Genomic DNA, 20,926 nt, shown 5'->3' with positions numbered 1-20,926 from the left:
CTATATGTAAGTAAGATTAACTACCTTGCACCCCTACATAGAAACATTAAATTTTGCTACCTTTTTTTTTTTTTTGGTCATGAATCGAAGTGATTGCTATCGAGAGCTTAGAGACAATAGCAAGATCGATATTCCACCATTCATTCATAAACTTTTGTTAAAAAATACAATTTCAAGAGTCTTCATGTTTTCACCATTATTCAAATGTTATTTTAAATTTTGATTATGTTTGTACCCCGTATTAAAATTACTGACTCCGCCGCTAACACTATATTCCACCACAGCATATTAACAACTACAATGAACTTCTTTCCACAAAATACATTGCACTAATGTCATTAATATGTAGCTCCTAAGCCCAAAGATTAAACCATAATTTCGTAAATTCAAAATATTTCATAAAGTGTTTTGAGAAACTGAACTATAATGAAAACTTATCGGAATGATCACAAACCAACATCGTAAATTAAACTAATTACCAAAATAAATGACTTATCATATGACACTTCTTCATGTCGATGATTTAATAAATAATCGGATGAGAAAAAGACAATTAATTGATTAAGCAAAACATTGAAAAGGACAAAATTGTCATTTAAACCATTACAAAGGACAAATTAGACATTTTGAAGCCGTCCTTGATTTGTTTTGATTTGCAGATTGAATGCGACGTATGAGAGATGGATTTTCTTTGTAAAAAGGTTAAGCTTCTGTAAGCTTTGACACAGACTGTTGTTGATGTGCACACAAAACAAACAAACAGCTTCCTTCCTTTATTTCTTTTCTTTCCCCAATACAATACATTCCCCAATTTAAAAACCGCCATCTCTCTCTCTCTCTCTCTCTCTCTCTCTCAGATCCTAAACGACGACCTCCAAAAACCCTTTTGGTTTTTACCCTCTAATTCCATCTCTAGCCTCTTCAATCTACTTTCTTAATTTCTTTAATATATTTACACAGATTTGTCTCCTTGTGAGTCCTTCGGGAAATAGGATATTATGAGCTGTAATAAGCTCCTGATATTCGACTGTATACCCGCTTAATTGTCTTCTTCTGCCAATTGGGGTTTCCATTCTTACATGGCGAAGAGGGTCTACGAAGTCTGGAAAGGAAGAAATGTAAGATGTCTAACTTCTACTTCCCTTGCCTTGTATCATCTGGGTAAACTTTAGATTTGCAGCATATAATTACTCTCATACACTTGTTTCGTTGATTCATTTACTTAGCCTCTTTCGTTTATTGTCATATTCCCTTAATTTGACCCTCTCTGTAGCATTGTCATGCTACTTCCCATGTGTTATTGATTGTAGCACCTTGTTTAACTCAATTGTCTTTCAGTTGGACATATTAGGATGAAATGCTGATGAATATGTTAGTTTGTAAGAAAACTCATTGGAGATATAGTTGGAGCATGGAGGTAGCAAGACCTAATTTCTTGATAATAAAGAACTTGCACATTAAAACCTACTAATAATGGCTTGTAATAATCATAGCCCAATCCATGTATTCTTATGTTCTTGCCATAATCTAAAGCCTAGGAAGCCATTACACCTCTTTGTCTTCCTGTAACCATAAGCCAGGGTTTCTACTATAAACAGTCAGATGATGATGTCACTAGGCCCACAACTAAAACTTGCCTTTTATAACTTCCTTCATTAAGACACGTAGAATTAGAAATACCATTGCCAATGTCAACATACTGATTACCAATTTACCACTAAATGCATGTTATAAGTCTTTTTCTGATACTTGGTTGACCAAATTACCCTTCATGCTGTCACATCAAACACATTCTTAACATACTCACTATCTGCAAATTACTCTTCATCTTAATCTGCAAAAGATCTTTCTTTATGCACATATGATTGGTCCACACTCTGTCTGTATGATCATTCTAGAATCAGTTGGAGTAAGAAACACAAACACTCAGTCCTTAATAGAGCATATTAGTAGTAACTTGAAACATACTAAAGCAGTAAAGCTGCCTTTTAAGTAGTCATAGGCAAACCCATGGTTTTCTAAGTTCATGACATAACATGATGATCAGGAAAATCATGGTGTAGCCCTAAAATATAATAACAAAATGTGTAGCTCTACTTACTTCTTGAATTATAATTAATGATAAAAACCTATATCACAAATCAATTAACCTTTATTGAAACCAAACTTTTTTCAGAAATTCTTTCTTGGAGGGAGGTTGATATTTGGTCCAGATGCCAGGTCACTACCTGCTACAGTATTGCTGATTATTGTTCCAGTTATAACATTTTGTATATTTGTTGGAAGACATCTTCGCCATCAGTTTCCATCATACAATGCAGGATCCACAATCATTGTTGCAGCAATCCTTTTCACCATCTTTGTAATTACTCCCCTCCCCTTTACTCTTTACTCTTTACCCTTCACAATTACATATTTACATTTACATCAAAAACATTTTAAAAAAAAAAAAATATATTTCTTTAGGTATTGGCCCTTCTCCTTCTTACATCAGCCCGGGACCCGGGAATCGTCCCCCGCAACTCACATCCACCAGAAGAAGAATTACGCTATGACAACTCAGCAGCACACGAAATTGGTGGAAGACAAACACCCAGTTTACAATTCCCTCGAACCAAAGAAGTTATGGTCAACGGGATTTCTGTTAGGGTCAAATACTGTGACACTTGCATGCTTTACCGGCCCCCACGCTGCTCTCACTGTTCCGTTTGTAACAATTGCGTCGAACGCTTTGACCATCACTGCCCTTGGGTCGGTCAATGCATCGGAATGGTAAAATCTCAAAAACCCAAATACGTATTTTATGTCATTTCTTAGCAACCAACTATTTCATATGTCATCATTTAGCCATTTTAGTCAATTTAATGTCTGTTAGGGCAACTGACTATTAATGTCATTTGAAATCCACCGTTATGACCTGTTATAGTAGGTTTTAGTTTTACAGGTTCTGAGTGATGATTTAATGTTGTCCACGTGGACAAAGTATATGCCAAATCATCACCCAAAACCGGTAAAACTAAAACCTACTATAACAGGTCATAATGGTGGATTTCAAATAACATTAATAGTTGGTTGCCCTAACAGACATTAAATTGACTAAAATGACTAAATGAGAACATATGAAATAGTTGGTTGCTAAGTTATGACATAAGCACTTTCTCATTTTAAAGATGTTTTGAAGTGTTGACAACTGTACTTTTTTTTTTTGCAGAGGAATTATCGGTTCTTTTTTTTGTTTGTGTTGTCTGCAACGATTCTTTGCGTATACGTATTCGCCATGTCAGCGTATTACATGAAGGTTTTAATGGATGATTACCAGAGTTCGGTTTGGAGGGCAATGAAAGAGTCTCCCGCATCTGTGGCTCTCATGGCGTATTGTTTTATTTCACTGTGGTTTGTTGGTGGGCTCACGGGGTTCCATCTTTACCTTATAAGTTCAAATCAGGTAACAATTGAATTTTGGTTCTTGTAATGATTTTGGTCCCTATACCAAGTAAAATGACTACTTTTGGTATCTGAGAAGTTTTTGGGACCAAAATTGCAAAAGTTAACTATACTCAGGGACCAAAAGTGTAATTTACTCAATTTTAAATCTAATTATTTGTAAAAAGTTGTAGTTTTCTTGTTTTCAGACGACATATGAAAACTTCCGGTATAGGGCGGACAACAGGTACAACGTTTATAACCGGGGATGTGTAAACAACTTTCTAGAAGTTTTCTGCACGAAAATAAAACCCTCCCGGAATAAGTTCCGGGCGGTGGTGCAAGAGGAAGTGCAGCGGCCGCCGCCTCCGGCCACCACCCGGGAGGTCACCGGAGAGGAGCCAGGGCCGGAGGAGCGGCGGATGAAAGTGGAGGATGATCTTGATATTGGAGGAGATTTATTAAAGATTTCTCAACGCCATAACATTGAAGATATTGAATCAGCAGATATAAGAAGTAGAGGAAGCGATAATAATATTAATAGTAATAATAACAATAATAATAACGATAATAATAATAATAATTGTTCAGAAGTTGAAATGGGGAGGCGTGGGCATGCTTCTTCTTCGCCACCTGGAACTGGAAGACATTCGAGTTGGGATTTATCACCGGAAGTTGTTGCCATGAATTCAAAGGAACGCCACCAATGATGATTGATGACGATGACTCTCACACATTAGTAGGGCTACTTTAGGATTTTATTTTTTTGGTGGATTTGGATGAATTTGTGTGATGATGATTACGTGATTGGATGATTTGGTTGGCTCCATTCTTTGTGTAAATAAGTACTTTTCAAGACTGTTTTTGATACTTTTGGGTTATGGTGTGTTATTATTGTTGAAGGCTTATTTGAATTTCTTTACAACCAAATCAGCTTTTTATGTGGTGTGTATGTTGGTTGCAATGTGTAGCCTGTAGGGCGTGGGCGTGTAGGCAACAATTAACATTAGAAATTCAGCAGACCATGAGATGATTGTTTCTAGTTGCCAGCCCATTAAAGTGAATTCAAAGTGGCCCAATAGTAGACCTGTCAATTTGTGAATTCGTGTTATGAAAATATGTAAGTCACGAATTTGATACAATATGGTTACACGATGAGAAATAAGCTTTATTTTAATTTTCAAGATGTATTTATGTCGTGTATTCGTGTCATATCGTGTCTCTCACAGATTCGTATATTAATGTTTTGAATTGCGTGTATTCATGTTTTGAATTGCTGAGTCTATCCAAGAGGTGGTTACTTTTAAGTTTTAATATTAAGGAGGAATCAAGAAACTTTTGTTATCTCTTTTTTGTAAATTTTTTCTTTTCGTGTAGTTAATCTCTTTAATCATAATATCGTATTTTATAATTTATATCAATTTTTTTGGTTTGAATGTGAGGTGATTTGTATGGTTTTAGAATTATTTTGTGTTTGTGCAATCCTTGAATTTAAAGATTTTAATGTTTTATGTATTTGTTATGATTGATCATCTTTACAATGTTTAGGGATTTGTATATGGTAGTAAATAGCTTGTTGAGTCCCTTTTGATTTCATTCTAAGCTAGTATGATCCTATGATCCAAACCACATGATTTATATGTATGAGTTTGTGGATTAGAATCGAAAATTCATTTGTTTTTAATGCTAGTTGTAAATTGGTTCTAAGAGCTTCTTTAGAATCATTTGCGATTAAGATGTAATTCAAGACCTTATTAGATTTATATATAATTAAGAATGATTAGGTTATTAGAGCTTGTTAATATAACACCTAATTCAGGTAATCAATTCCTTTATACTTTTGGTTCGATTATAAATGTAAAACCATAAATTTTAAGATGATCACGACGTGAGGAAGGAAGCCTCACGACGTGACCATCGATGGAGAAACGCATATCCAACTTTATGAGTCACGACGTGAGAGTATGTAGTCATGACGTGACGGACATATGGGGGTTAACCCTAATTCTATGTTTTGTGCCCTATAAAAGGGAAGTGAGGGGTTAGAGTTTGCACATCGTCAGCCTTCATCACCTCCATCTCCGCCCTAAACGAACCTAGCCTCCATTGTTGATCTTGAGAGTTCTTTTGGTGGTTTTCAGCTCTTTGTTGAAGAAGAAGGTTCCTTTGGTGCACTGTTTCAGCAATCAAGCCTCCTCACAACCTTGTGTTATTTCTGACCTTTGTAAGTCATCGAGTCCTAGCCTTTCTCATTTAAGCAAGATCTAGGTTTTACTCACTTTTTTCCATGAATTGGTTGAGTTGAATGCACAAAATCCATAAAATTGGCAACTTTATGGATCTTTGAGGTCCTTTGGTGGTGGATTGGACTCCATGCATGATTTTTGGTCTCATTTCCCCTTTATTTTGACCTAGTTGGTGTTCAAGACATGCATACCTAAAAAGCTACAATTTTTATGGTCCTTTAAGTTGGAGAAAGCCTTCAGGAAGGTTTAGCTTGAAGGATTAAGAGCTTAATGCTTTTAGCTGTCCAGATCAGGTCTCATGACGTGACGAGTTACGTGTTACGTTGTGACGATGAGCGTTTCCACGACTGTTTTGTCCTAACTCCGTCATGACATGACCCATGGGTGGCCACGTTGTGATAACCGACTGGGGCTGACTTTATCATTGACTCTTGACCATGGTTGACTTTTGGTCAAACTAGGGATTTAGGGCGTAGACTGAGAGGGTACTTTTTTTTTTTTTTTTAATTTTTTAATTTTTTTATTGTTGTTAGGTGTCACATTGTGTCTGTCTACCCTGTGTGTGAGCTGTTGTGTTTTAGCTGCTATTCGTGAGGTGAGTTTTCTCACAATATTTACTTGTGTGGTAGTTATATGTGCTGATCTGCTAGGTCCTAATTGTTGATTGTTATTATATGTGAAATTAAATTGCTGATAGCTTCTAGATTACCGTGAATCCACGGGATTGCTGAAAATCCCCATGTTTGCTGATAACCCCTGAAACGTGTTGTTAATCCACAGGGCATGCTGTCGGCTTACTGGGATTGATGATAATCTCCAAGGTTGTTGATAACCCATAGTTGTTTATTATGTTGTGATGAGTGTGATATTTTGGAAAACTCACTAAGCTTCGTGCTTACAGTTGTGAATTAAATATGTTTCATGTACTTTTGATGATCACGGGTAGACGAAGGCTTGACGGTACACTCTGACTTGTAGATTTTTATGCTTTCCACATTTTGATACTATGATTTGGGATGATTGTATTTAATACACCTGAGATTTTATTCACATGATTTTTATAATACTTGAGGTTTTTCCTATATTAAAAAATGAAACATTTTGTGGTAAAAATGAAGATGTTAAAGTTAATGACTGTAGTCAGTTTGGAAAATGATTTATAAACTATTGCACGACAAATATTGATGATCATGGAACCAAATTAAATCTAAGAAAAAACTTAATATTAGAACTTTCTATTTCACACTTTACATCTTTGCACTTTAGTTGTTTATGATAAATTAGTTTTTATTTATTTTTAGCATTGTCGCATTCAAACCTATTTATAATTTTTTTTGGTTTGTATAAATAAATGCATATAGTTGATACTACAATTCATTTTTGTTTTGCATTCTTTTTAGTTTGGTGGTTTCCGCCACCATGTTAAAAAAGCTTTAACCTATTGGAGGCTATGAAACCCTAACTAATTAGGGTTTTAATCAAGAAAAGGATAATACTGTGTAAGTTATTTCTTTTGGTTCAAGAGTTTCCAATAAAGGGCAGTCCCTTTTATAAGCACATAAACCCTAATTTAGACCCTTATAAGACCCCATACTTGTCTCTCCCACCATCTTCCTCCTCATCCTCCTCTTTCTGAATCCTTTAAGATTTCAGTCCATTTAAACTTGGAACATTGTAGTATACAAGCGTACTTAATTCCATGGTTAACCAGTCCCTTGTCTTATATCACTGAGATCCTTTAGGTTCATGTCGTAAGGCTATAAAATTTAATTACTTGTTATAAGTAGTTAGTATAATGTATGTTTGAATTACGGTTGTAAGGTGCTTATTAGTTTATTATAAATTGAAACCACTAAGTGTTTTGGAGTGCACAACATAGCTTTTGCTTATTGAATTAAACAAACAGATATAACAAAATCTTTTATTTTAACTTAATAATTTATCGCAGTTTAGTATCAATAGTAATAAGTATGTTAGTTACATGTTTGGGGTTGGGGGAGATACATGTTTTCCAAATTAAAACCCTAAATTACATAGTAATCAAATATATGGATTATAGGTAATTTCTCATTACAATAACGTAAAATTTGAACAATTAGAAGACATGAATAGATTGATGATGATAAAAAGTGAAGAACATACTTATATAAGAAGATTTGTAACCCTTCTTGCAACACATAAAATATTTCGAACATGGATTACCTGGTTTTAGAAGAAGAAGTATGTCAATATATACATGTTTGGATGTGATTCATGGATTGGTGGATGATTCAATTCTCTACACAAGGTGAATTAGGTTGTTTATTGCTCGAGCCACATTATTGAATAACATTTAATTATTTTGGTAGTTTTTGTTCTTTTCATCTGGAGAATAAGAAAAGAATAACCAAATGCTCATTTAACATAAAAGAAATAAATCATTAATCTTTAACTTTAAACTTTACAATGCATGCATCAAGAATATCGTTTGATATTATGAATTGAATGGGTGTTTGTCATAAAGGAGGCGCTCACAATGGTTTCCAATGAATGTGTTATTTTTTTAAGTTTTAAATGAGGCAGACATGATGGATGGATTTTATGTGGTTTTGTTTTTGTGTGCTTTAGGGTACCATGTGCATCTAGTCGATGTGGAAATTACCTTTGTTTCACGACTTATGCAACCATTTACACATAAGAGGCACAAGTAATTCATGACAATCTTAAAAGTTTTTGAAATTAAATCATGTGAGTGCAAATGTAATTCTTATCATTTCATTCATTATTATTTTGTATCATGGACAATCTATGAATTTCAATGTCTTATTGTCTCATGACATTTAGACAATTGTATATATAACTTGTTCTCGATTTTGGAGCAGTAATGATCAATATACGAATGTTGATATCAATGAGGTTTGTGAACATTGAGACTATATTGTCAAAACTTTATTTATTGGTGAAATTTTGTATTTGAAAAATAATATTTTTTTGTAATTTTGAAATTTGTACTTTGTATTATGACATTGAATGTATCATTTAATTTAAATAAAATAAAAAAATTGACATACAATGTTCAGTGATAAATGTATAACAAAAAATGTCATCATTTTATTTATGATGTGATTTTTAATAAAAAAAACTTGGGCTTTGCCCCGAGTTGGTATTTTTTAAACCTTTTTCCAATTATGGCATTGTACTTTGAAATGTTTATTTTTACCTATAGTAGCAACGTTCTTACATATTGCTGCATACTTTATTTGAAATCAATTACTATCATTGGTCATTAAATATATGTGTTGTTATTTGAGGAAAATAAGACCATATAGTAGAATACCGAAGGTTAGTGGACCAAAAGCGGCAACTCCACAAACTAATGTGAGGAAAACTTAAGGTGTCACATTTGGTATATGTCAGGGACCAAAAGTGGGTAACTCTTGAACCCTTTGTGGCTAGGAGTAGAGAATATCGAAGCTGGGGGACCAAAATTGTCAACTCCACAAACTAATGTAGAGGGACCAAAAGTGGCAAAATGTTGAAATTTTATGAAAAAAAACTTTTTATATGTGTTGTTGTTTGAGGAAAATAAGACCCTATAGTAGAATATTAAAGGTAGAGGGATCAATAATGACAACCCCACTAACTAATGTGACAAAAACTTGAGGTGTCACATTTGGTAAATGCTAGGGACCAAAAGTAGGAAGCTCTTGAACCCTTTATGGCTAGCAGTAGAGAATATCTAAGCTGGTGGACCAAATGTAACACTGTATGAATCTAAATTGCAAATGTTTAATGCTTTTTGGGTAGCCACGACGTGGTGGAGTTCCACCACGACGTGACAATTCTTTTTGGGCCGCGGGTTTTTGATGGACCACTATAGCGTGGTAGCCGCTATTGGAGAAAAATACTAAATTTTAGGGTTTTCACCCTATTTAAACATCATTAACCCCAATACCTTTTACCCTCATCAGCCTCCATTGTCCACTCCATTCCTTTCAAACCCTAATCTCCATTGGTGGTGTTTTGAGTCCATTTTGGTGATTGGTGTCCATTTTAGAGGGGAAGGAAGCCATTGGAAAGCAATAAGAGAGCTCCAAGCTTGGTAGATTTGACTTGTACACTTCGTAAACAACCCCCACGAGGTATAAAGTTTTGAACTTGATGATTAACTCTCTAGATCTTGCTAATGTTAGAAGTTATGTGTTTTTGGTCCCATAATTTTGGTCTATATGAGTATAGACTACTCAAGACCAAATGAGTTTCCTTTTTGGACGTTTTGGGGTGTTTAGAGTTATAAAAATATAATCCTGACCCTTTACTTTCCTCCATGCATGCATTTGGTGGCTTGTAGTCGTGACAACCCGATACTTTTTAGTCAACACAAGTCAATTCCATTAAATAAAATTTCAAATTTTATTTATTCCATTAAGTTCGTAAGGGTTAGATATGCGTTCAGTCAACGAAGGTTTATTCCGTTAAACAAAAGTCACTGGAAAAATCAGGTTTCCCCTCGAAAAACAGCAAAAACTCATTCAACTATGCGTTTTTGGCCGAAAACCCTCAAGCTGAAAACCGATTTCGGCCGAGAACCCATCTTCGGCCGAAAACCCAACCGTATATATTCGTTTCATTCGAAAACATAGTTATTTTCCCACTATTTCACTCAAAACACTCCCAGATCTCTCCCAAGGATAATCCAAGAACACTTAGATCTTCAAGTGGAAACCTTCAAATCTTCATATTTTTCCTCAAGAACACCAAGAACAACCTTCATATCTTCAAAGGGCCGAAAACACCAGCAGGACTGAACAACTGATTTCGGCCGAAAACCAGTTCTCGACCGAAAACCAGTTCCGACCGAAAACTCACCAGACCGGGAATCTAGTTTTCAGATTTAAATTTGAACGAAAACCCACCCTTTCACTTTAAACACTCTCGGTAATTATTCCTAACACAAAACAAGTGTTTCTAACACTTCAAAATAATGATTCCGCTAATCTTAAATACAATTATGTGTTTAATTATCATTAGGAATCCATTAATTCTGTACACATTAACTCGAGGGTCATCTTTCCAGTCTCGCTAACCAACACGTGCACAAATAACTGTGAGTTTATACCACTACATTTGTACTGTTTTTAATGTTTTCATGTGCGCGTGCGAGGGGGGGGGGGGGGGGGGAGGGGGGAATACAAGTAAAACACATGGATTTTTGTGTTTTTATGCAAACGATTTCAAACAGATTTAAAACTTTTCCAATTGATACAAACCGAGAAACCACTACAATTTATGAAAATGTTTAGATATTTTTAATCTCTTTTGTAACATCCTGAGCATAAGAGTAGTTTTCAACATACAACTATAATTGCAAAGTTTTCAGGTTCCTCCCCCTTCCGCTGATATAGCCAATGTGGCTGCAGCGACAGCCGTCTCCGCAAGGGATGTGTATCTCTCATCGAAGTACTCCATCATACCGGTCTTGATAGACCCAAACAACTCAGGAATCTAACCCCGGATAATCTCAACCACCTCTTCATGGATGATCTCCCTAACTCGATCCTTTGTCAACACAGGCCCCTCCTGATTGATAACCTCAAGCGCTACTGGGCCCTCCTGATCGCCCTGACCTGATCCCAATCCGGATCCAGACAAAAAACACCTCGTAACCACCATACTGAAAATATAACAAGAAGATATCAGATAATCCGCATAAATAACTGGGGACCAACTTTCAGCTAAACCCTAGGGGTTGTGACTTCCTTGCTACACGTATGGGTCCTGTGCTTTCAGTAGTACACGCCCATACTACCTTCCACACCCACTCATATTTATCTTAAGTATCATCACAACACCCTAACACTATACATGCTAACATGCATATGGTGGTCGGTCGACCTCACTCATTCATGAGACCTTTGACTAGTGTATGCTAACCATACATAACGTTGGACCCTATAGACTTTTGAATATCGGATCCTACCCTAAGCCCTAATCAATAAGAACAGAACATAAGGCCAAATCAAACATTCTCAGGCTATAAGATCTTAATTATGTACAACCGTAATACATACACAAGCAACTACAGTAATGATGTCAATCCCATCTAAGGAAAACCCTAGGCTAGCAGACATCATATAATCAGACGATTCTATCATGCAATTCCTGAGAATCCCTAGCCTAGTACTAGCATGTTGTTCTAAAATATCGCATAATCAAATAACTGTATGGTATTTTGGGGTTTACTTACTGGCTTCGGCTGATCGTACACCCTGCATCCTCCTTTACTTATTTTGAAAACCATTTAAAAATCATTTTGAAAATCTTTACTCGATTTGAGACTGGATTCACAAGAATGTTCCTCCAATTCACTCAAACAAAGGCTTTGATACCAACTTGTAACTCCCATAAAATCATGCCAAAATTAAAACATTTTCGACACACTTAAAAACCATTTAACCATTACATAATTTGTTTTCAAAATAATAATTATCAGAGTATCCTAGTTTCCAATCATAAAACATAGCAGCATGAGGAGCGGTATGATCAGGCCTTCGCCTTCCCTCGATCAACAGAAGTACCTGAAACAACAAACTGAAACTGTAAGCTGAAAGCTTGTGAGCTACCCCAAAATACCAACGCCATACAAATATAACCATATCATATAATAAATACAGAACACATGCATAATGAGCCTTCAACCTGAATGGACCGCCTCGCAGGGCCTACAACCTATCTGGACCACTCCCGAGCCTTCGGCATGACTGGACCGCCTCGCAGGGCCTATAGCCTATCCGGACCACTCACCGGGTATGTTGGCCTACAACACAAAGCAGGACCCTCGACCCCCAATCAAACAAACATGTGAACATAAATATCATACGCTAGCTCATATCATATAACAGTCAAACCGATCTAATAGATCACCAATCATAGCAACATCCCAAAATCTGGGATACAGACCTAACCGGTCACTAACATAGCATCATTCTATAATCAGGACATTGACCCAACCATGTCACTAACATAAGTATATCACCATCCTAACTACCAAGATGTAAGCCAATACACATATCATGCCATAATCTGGATACAATCATAAAGGGCCGACCTTGGTGCCTTAAACACTACTGATATAGTGAGGGTAACTCACCTCGCAACTGTCGACTCGTTAGATAAGCTCAAACTCTCAGAACTCCACCACGTATATTCATTGTAAAACCATACTTGTAAATTTCCAACCTCCCAAAACGTCCCAAGAAGCCCACTGGTCAACTCTTAGTCAAAGTCAAAGTCAACTGCCAAGGTCAATAGTCCAAGTCGACCTCAACTCGGCGCGTACCCTTAGCTACTCGCTGAGTTCCATGCATAACTCACCAACTCGCCGAGTCACTAGAGTGACTCATCGAGTTCCTAAGGTTTGCGGCCGTAAACTCCTTGTCCGACTCACCGAGTTTCCCTTGCAACTCGCCAAGTTCATATATGTCCAAAAGTTGGGAAAACCGCATCCGACTCGCCGAGTCACTCATCTGAATCACCGAGCCCATGGCAATCTTCATCGGACTCGCCGAGTTGACCATGCCACTCGCCGATTCCCTTTAGTCCTTCATCCATACAGATGATTTTTAAGCCATGCAAAGGCTCCATATTACAAATCCAGCTTCCCAAGGCATTCTTATCATGTAAACTTGCAAACTTTATGTGCATGCAAAGCTCTAAAGCCTTAAAATGACAAAACTAAGCTTGCAAAGAAGTCTTACACTTGAGGGGAGGTTCATACTTGCCAAAGCTAGCCAATTTCTGGACTAAGAGACCAAAAAGAGTTGATCTAAAGTTGCAACTTTAGATCTTATCTCAAACAAAGAAAAGCTTTCTAAAAACCATCCAAAAGAGATCTAGGAAGAAATGTGCCAAGGTAACAACTTAATACCTTCAAAAAGGGTGCCAAATGAAGTAGATCTCCTAGAGTTAGAATAGGCCTACCATGGTTGTGGCGAAACCGGGCATTACAAGAGGAATTTGCCTAAGGTAACAGCTGCTGGCAAAGTACTAGCAATGGGCCAAGAAGAGGCAGTTGCTGATCCCATCGTAGTCACGGGTACGTTCCTCCTCGGCAACTCTTATGCATGGATTCTATTTGATAGTGGTGCGGAGAGGAGTTTTTTCAGTCATGCATTTAAACATCTACTTAAACACAAATCCCAACCTCTAACTGAAACATTCACCATCGATATGGCTAATGGAAAGAAAGAGAGCACTAACGATGTATTCATAGGATGCACTCTCACACTAAACGATTATTCCTTTCCAATCGACCTTATGTTGGTCTCCACAAAAAGCTTCAATGTCATCATTGGCATGGATTGGTTGAGACCCAATCTATCTGATATTCTTTGTTACCAAAAATCCATTCACCTCAATCTTCCAAACGGCGAAGCCCTCATTATCTATGGTGACAGACTCAACACGAACCTTTGCATCATTTCGTGCATCAAAGATCAAAAATATTTGTGAAAGGAGTGTCACGCATTCATGGAGCATGTAGTCAATGAAAAGCAAGAAGTTAAAGACCTCGAGAGCATCCCTGAAGTTTGCAACTTTCCTGATATCGTCCCCGAAGATCTTCCAGGAGTTCCTCCTGAACGTCAAGTCGAAGATCTTGCAGGAATTATCAAACCAGCTGAACGATATGGTCAACAAGGGATTCATTAGACCAAGCTTCTCACCCTGGGGAGCAACGATCTTGTTCGTGAAGAAGAAGGATGGATATTTCCGGATGTGCATAGACTATCGTGAGCTCAACAAACTCACCATTAAGAATCGCTACCCTCTACCCAGAATCGACGACCTCTTCGATCAACTTCAAGGATCCAACCACTTTTTAAACATAAACCTGTGATCATGGTACCATCAACTACAATTCCAGGAGAGTGATGTTCCTAAGACAACATTTCGGACTCGGTATGGTCACTACAAGTTTGTAGTGATGCCCTTTGGTCGAACCAACACACCCGCCGTATTCATGGACTTCATGAATCTGGTGTTCCGTCCCTTCCTAGAAAAATTCGTGATATTGTTCATAGATTATATACTCGTGTATTCACGAAGTGAGGAAGAACATAGACATCACTTGAGACAAGTGCTAGGAACATTGAGGACAAAGAAACTATACGTGAAATTCTCTAAGTGCGAGTTTTGGATCAGGAAGGTAAATTTCCTAGGTCACATGGTCAGCGTAGAAGGCATACACGTGGACCCATCCAAGATAAAGACAATTGAGAATTGGTCAACATCGAGAACACCCACAAAAATACATCAATTCTTGGATCTTGCTGGCTACTATCATAGATTTATACATAATTTCTCCAGAATTGCTAAACCGCTTACCACCCGGACTCAAAATGGTGTGAATTTCAGTTGGGTAGAAAGACAAGAAATTGTGTTCCGTACACTAAAACAGGCCCTTGCAGTTCACCCATCTTAAAGTATACGAAGTCAGCTATACAACTCACGATCTTGAGTTGGGAGCAATGGTCTTTGCCCTTAAAAATCTAGAGACATTACCTCTATGGTACCAAGTGCACTATCTTCACCGACCATAAAAGCCTTCAACACATCTTTGATAAGAAGGAGCTCAACATGAGGCAACAACGATAAGTGGAGCTTCTAAATGATTACGAGTGCGAAATTCGCTATCATCCGGGTAAAGTGAATGTAGTAGCTGATGCCCTCAGCCGGAAAGAGTACTCAGGTCGTAGAGTGAAGGCACTAACCATGACGATCCATTCCCACCTGTTCACCCAGATCAAAGAAGATCAACTGGAATATTTAAATCCTGAAAATGTGGCAAGTGAAACTCTACGAGGAATGGAGAAGAACTTTGAGATCAAGGGAGACAGAGTTCGTTATTTCATGAACCATATCTGGACCACAAAGTTCGGTGGTTACAGGGAGATTGTCATGAATGATGCCCACAAAACTCGATACTCCGTTCACCCAGGTTCAGACAAGATGTATCTAGATCTCAAGAAACTTTATTAGTGGCCAAACATGAAAGCTGAGATTGCTCCCTATGTGGGCAAGTGCCTAACTTGCACCAAGGTCAAGGTAGAATATCAGAAGCCCTTAGGTTTACTACAACAACCAGAAATGCCTGAGTGGAAGTGGGAAAGAATAACAATGAACTTCATCACCAAATTACCTAAGGCCCCGAGTGGACACGACACTATTTTGGTAATCGTTGACAGACTGACTAAGTTCGCCCACTTCCTGCCAATCAAAGAAACATACAAAATGGAGAGACTGACTAGAACCTACATCCAAGAGATAGTAAGACTGCATAGTGTGCTCGTATCTATTATCTCGGAGAGAGATAGTAGATTCACCTCACGATTTTAGCAGTCACTTCAGAAGGCTCTTAGAACTAAGCTGGACATGAGTACAACTTATCATCCAACTAATTTAAAGAAAAATATTTTCCCTAGCATTTTTAGATAACTTGATTTCTCTCTCTCTCTCTCTATATATATATATATATATATATATATATATATATATATATATATATATATATAAAGAGAAAAAAACACTTTAATCTTTATAATTCAATTTTTTTTCTTACTTTTCTTATAAATTCAAACTTCTCAAATATTTTGAATTTTATATTTAATTTTTTTTAAATGAACCCATGTAATACATGAGTCTCACACCTAGTTGGAATAATATATAACCTCTTTTTTATTCTTTAAACTATGATTAATCAGAAGCAAGACTATAAGTGTGTAGTAATTAGTTGGTCAATGACAATAATCAATTATAAATCATATATAATTTGTGTGAATTGACTTAATATTTTAGTCATTAACTGGAAGCAAAATTATAAGTTTGTAGTGATTCACATATAAATCATATATGAATTATATGTGATCATATATGAATTACATGCGATTCACATGTGAATCACATGTAATTCACATATGAATGACATGTAATTCACGTAAATCACAAGTGCATCGCATATGAATTGCATATGATTCACATATGAATCACATGTAAATCACAATTAATTCACATATGAATCACGTGTAAATCACATTTAATTCATATATAAATAAAAAATGTATCACATATGAATTACATGTGATTCACATGTAAATCACATATGAATCACATGTAATCCACATGAAAATAAGAAATTAGTCACATATGAATTACATGTGGTTCACATGTAAATCACAAGCGAATCACATATGAATTACGTATATATGCACACATTTATTTTATACGACTTTTCTTTGTTAATTATTTTTTTTAAATTTTTTCTTGTAAATTTCGCATTTGAATCTTAAAAGATACAATCACATGTGAATATTACATTATATAATCGCATGTGAATTTTATATGATATAATCACATATGAATCTTACATGATATATACACATAAGTTTTGTGTATGTTCTTGTAGATTTTGAAGAATTTGTGGAAATATTGAAACTGTGAAAAGTGATAAATTGAAGAAAACATGAAAATCTTGACACGAAGACATGAAAACACTTTAAAATTTTATAGCATTTTTTGTTTTTTTATATTTTATTTTATATCGAATAAAACTTTTACTATTGTGTTTATAGATTAGTAAATAAAAATGAGTTTTTTATGATTACTTACAGTTATTATGGTATAACAAATATGCATATATACACCTAAAACATTGTTTTTTTTTGTTATAAAAGTTATAGTTTTTATTGTTATTATTATTATTATTATTTTTTATTTTTTTATTTTTAAATATTCCATTTTTTTTCTAAGGTTTATTGGTTTTTAAATTAAAAAATTGCAGTTTTTTAAAAAATATATTTTTTAAATTCTTTTAAAAAAAGTTCATGTTTTCTAAAAAAAGTTTAAAATTTTGCATTTAATAAAACAAAAAATATTATTAAAAAAATCCAAAATTTTGATTTATTATGTTAATTTTTAGACATTTCTATTCATATTTTCAATAACACAAAAAAATTAAACATTAAAATGAGATTGATAAGATGATGATTATACCCTTAATGAGTTAATTTTGATCTAACGTTCCACCTTTAATACTCGGATGTTGAGAAACTATGATATATATATATATATATATATATATATATATATATATATATATATATATATATATATATATATATATATATATATATATATATATATATATATATATAGGGTTAGGTTCATTTGAGACCACCTATATTTTGTGAGACCGTGAGACACATTTTTTTATTTTTTTTTTAATGTTTTTTAGTTAATTCATGTTCAGAAAATAATATTTAAAAAAAGAATTTTTTGATTTTTCCATTTATTTTGCATTTTAAAATTATTTTTAGAATATGTACAGTGTAATATTCTATTTAGAATATTTCACGTATTTTTCAAAAAAAAAATAGAATTTTTTTTATTTTTTAAAATTTTTTTTTAGTTAATTCAAGTTCCGAAAATAATATTTAAAAAAAGAATTTTTAGTTTTTTCCATTTATTTTGCATTTTAAAATTATTTTTTAGAATATGTCAGTGTAATATTCTATTTAGAATATTTCACGTATTTAAAAAAAACGGAATTTTTTTAATTAAAATTTTTTTTTTATATTTTTTTATATATTCTTTTAGTTAATTCAAGTTCCGAAAATAATATTTAAAAAAAGAATTTTTGGATCTTTCCATTTATTTTGCATTTTAAAATTATTTTTAGATTTGGTCTCACGGTGTCACAAATTTAGAATGGTCTCAAATGAACCTGAATTAAAAACCATTTGACATTAAAAGCCATTTTTAGTACTATTTCGTGAATTAAAGGGCGTGTTCGATAAAAATAGCTGGTAATGGGTAGCTTGTAGCATATAACAGGTACTAGCTTCTAGTTGGTAGTGTTTTGTTAACCGCTACGTGAAGTAACATTTGGATTTAGAGCATTTTGTTTAAACTAAACGCTAGATGCTTGTAGTGTAAAACGATACTTTCTGTTCAAAACAAAGTATTTTGTCAAACGCTCCGTGTCGAATAGGCCTAAAATATAAAAAACAAATCATAAAAAGGATGCGATATACTTGACATAAAATCATAGTATTTATTAAATCTAAATTCATAGTATAAAGCATTGATTGTATAAAATAATAATATTTTGTTATGAATTGTTTTATTGTAACTTCACAATATATAATTTGATTAGTAGCTAGTGATCAGTTGTAAATTTAACATCAATCGCTATAATTTGTATGTATATACTATATTCATAAGACTTTAGTTAATAAATTTAAACCACTTTTCTAGTTATTTAAAATAAGATCGTTTATCGTTGTCGACATTTATATTATATTGATGTTTAGATAATATTTTAGTTTAATAAAATGTGTGCTACACACCCAGGATTGGTGTCCACCTCCTTAAAACGTACAACCTTAATCCACCAATATTTTTGTATTAAATATAAAAATGCTTCTTAAGAAAACATTATATTAAAGTAAAATATTATCTAAACATCAATATAATATAAACGTCGACAATGATAAACAATCTTATTTTAAATAATTAGAAAGGTGGTTTAAATTTAATAACTAAAGTCTTATGAATACAATATATAAAGTTGTATATACTGTATTCATAAGACATTAATTATTCTAATTATTTAAAATAAGATATATTGATGCTTAGATCACATTTTACTTTAATAAAATGGGGCACTACACACCTAGGATTGATGTTTACCTCCTTAAAAGGTACAACTTTAATCCACTAATATTAATGCTTCTTAAGAAAACATTATCATATATAGAAAAAACTTAGGAAAGGCATTAAAGTATTTTGGAATAATTGTTAATACAAAATTCTTAAGAAAACATTATCATATATAGAAAAAACTTAGGAAAGGCATTAAAGTATTTTGGAATAATTGTTAATACAAAAGTAAATATATTTTATTTTATTTTTTAAGCCAACTAGATTCAGTTACTTTTTTGGGAGATAAAAATATCTTTGTGCATAATTATGGATTCTCAAGTTGGAAAGAAAATTATTAAATATATAGTGATATTATGTGAAATTTTATAAAACTCTTTGATTCCAAATTTCCATTTATATGTTAAATCTTTTATAATTTCTACATTTAATTAAGATAGAGAAAAATCATTTAACATTTTTCAATTGGTAAAAAAAAAACTTAGGAACAAGAATTAATTTTCTTCTTCTTTATTTTCTTCTAAACCACTTGCTCTCCATATATTCCGTCAAGAAAGCAACTTAAAATCTTTTACAACGGATCCTTAAAACACAAACGATATAAAATAAAACAAAATTAAATGCATCTCCTCGATCCAAGTTTAATTATGCATAAACATATAAATATCTAAAACTTTAGTGAATGCTTACACATAAGGTTGGCTAATGATTCACAAAGCCAACAAACATTCTCAACGATCGTATTGCTACTAGTAATAAACGAACCATGAGCCCCATTGGAATCCGCAATATCTTGACAACGTTTAACCTCGTCCCCAGCAGAATGAATATCGTAACTAGTCAAAGAACAGTTACCTTCTGACATGCAAATCTTCAAACTTGTGATCGTATTATTATACGCATCCACGCAATCACCGAGAGATTTCATCACACCAGGAGGACCAGCTGTCACTCCACGGAAGTAATCTCGTGTCATGGTTGCATTTTTTACTGCGAAATCAACAGCGATCTGTGTAACGATGGTTATATTTTGTGCAAACTCGCTCCTGCTATCAGATTTTAGGACCTCTAAGCAGAGATTAGGATTGTCTTGTTTGCTACAAACTTCATTAACGAACTCGTATGGTGGAGAAGAGTACACATTTGATATCGAGAAAAGCAAAGTAATCAAGAAAAAGAAAAAAAAATTTGTGAAGGACAAAGAAGTCATCGTTACAAGTATGATGTTTGCTCTTATCTCACAAATGTAGACAAGGTTGTATGGCTTTAGCTATAAGTGAACAAGAAAACATGCAATATATAAGACTAATTTGGACTATTTATGATAATTAAACATTTTTTCAAACAAAGAAATAGTTAAAATAAGCTAATTTGACATCAATTCACTTAACTTCCTTACCCTTTCTGTCTCTCTCTCTCCCCTCTATCTCTCTCTAAAAATATATATATATATACACACACACACACACACACACACACATATATATATATATATATATATATATATATATATATATATATATATGAGAAAACAGAATATACCCTTAAGGATATATATGCTT

The 20,926-nt window shown here is 34.2% G+C and overlaps 1 protein-coding gene across 1 annotated transcript; it reads left to right on the top strand.

Annotated features, from left to right (window-relative positions):
• Positions 1 to 696: 696 nt before the first annotated feature.
• LOC145015835 (protein S-acyltransferase 8-like) lies at positions 697 to 4,353 on the top strand. The gene is made up of 5 exons (XM_078974308.1): positions 697 to 1,118; positions 2,177 to 2,362; positions 2,467 to 2,772; positions 3,212 to 3,445; positions 3,633 to 4,353. The coding sequence occupies exons 1-5, from the start codon at positions 1,080 to 1,082 to the stop codon at positions 4,131 to 4,133; spliced, it is 1,266 nt and encodes a 421-aa protein (XP_078830434.1). The 5' UTR covers positions 697 to 1,079; the 3' UTR covers positions 4,134 to 4,353.
• Positions 4,354 to 20,926: the final 16,573 nt, after the last annotated feature.

Source organism: Lactuca saligna, chromosome 9, assembly GCF_052625555.1.
Source record: "Lactuca saligna cultivar CGN05327 chromosome 9, ASM5262555v1, whole genome shotgun sequence".
Taxonomy (NCBI): domain Eukaryota; kingdom Viridiplantae; phylum Streptophyta; class Magnoliopsida; order Asterales; family Asteraceae; genus Lactuca; species Lactuca saligna.
Note: the sequence above shows the minus strand (reverse complement) of the source record. Positions and strands in the feature narration are given on the sequence as shown.

Coding starts and splice junctions, on each gene's coding strand:
- LOC145015835 (XM_078974308.1), top strand. CDS start 1,080: ATGGCGAAGAGGGTCTACGAAGTCTGGAAAGGAAGAAAT. Junction 1,119..2,176: donor AAGTCTGGAAAGGAAGAAAT/GTAAGATGTCTA, acceptor AACTTTTTTCAG/AAATTCTTTCTTGGAGGGAG. Junction 2,773..3,211: donor TCGGTCAATGCATCGGAATG/GTAAAATCTCAA, acceptor TTTTTTTTGCAG/AGGAATTATCGGTTCTTTTT.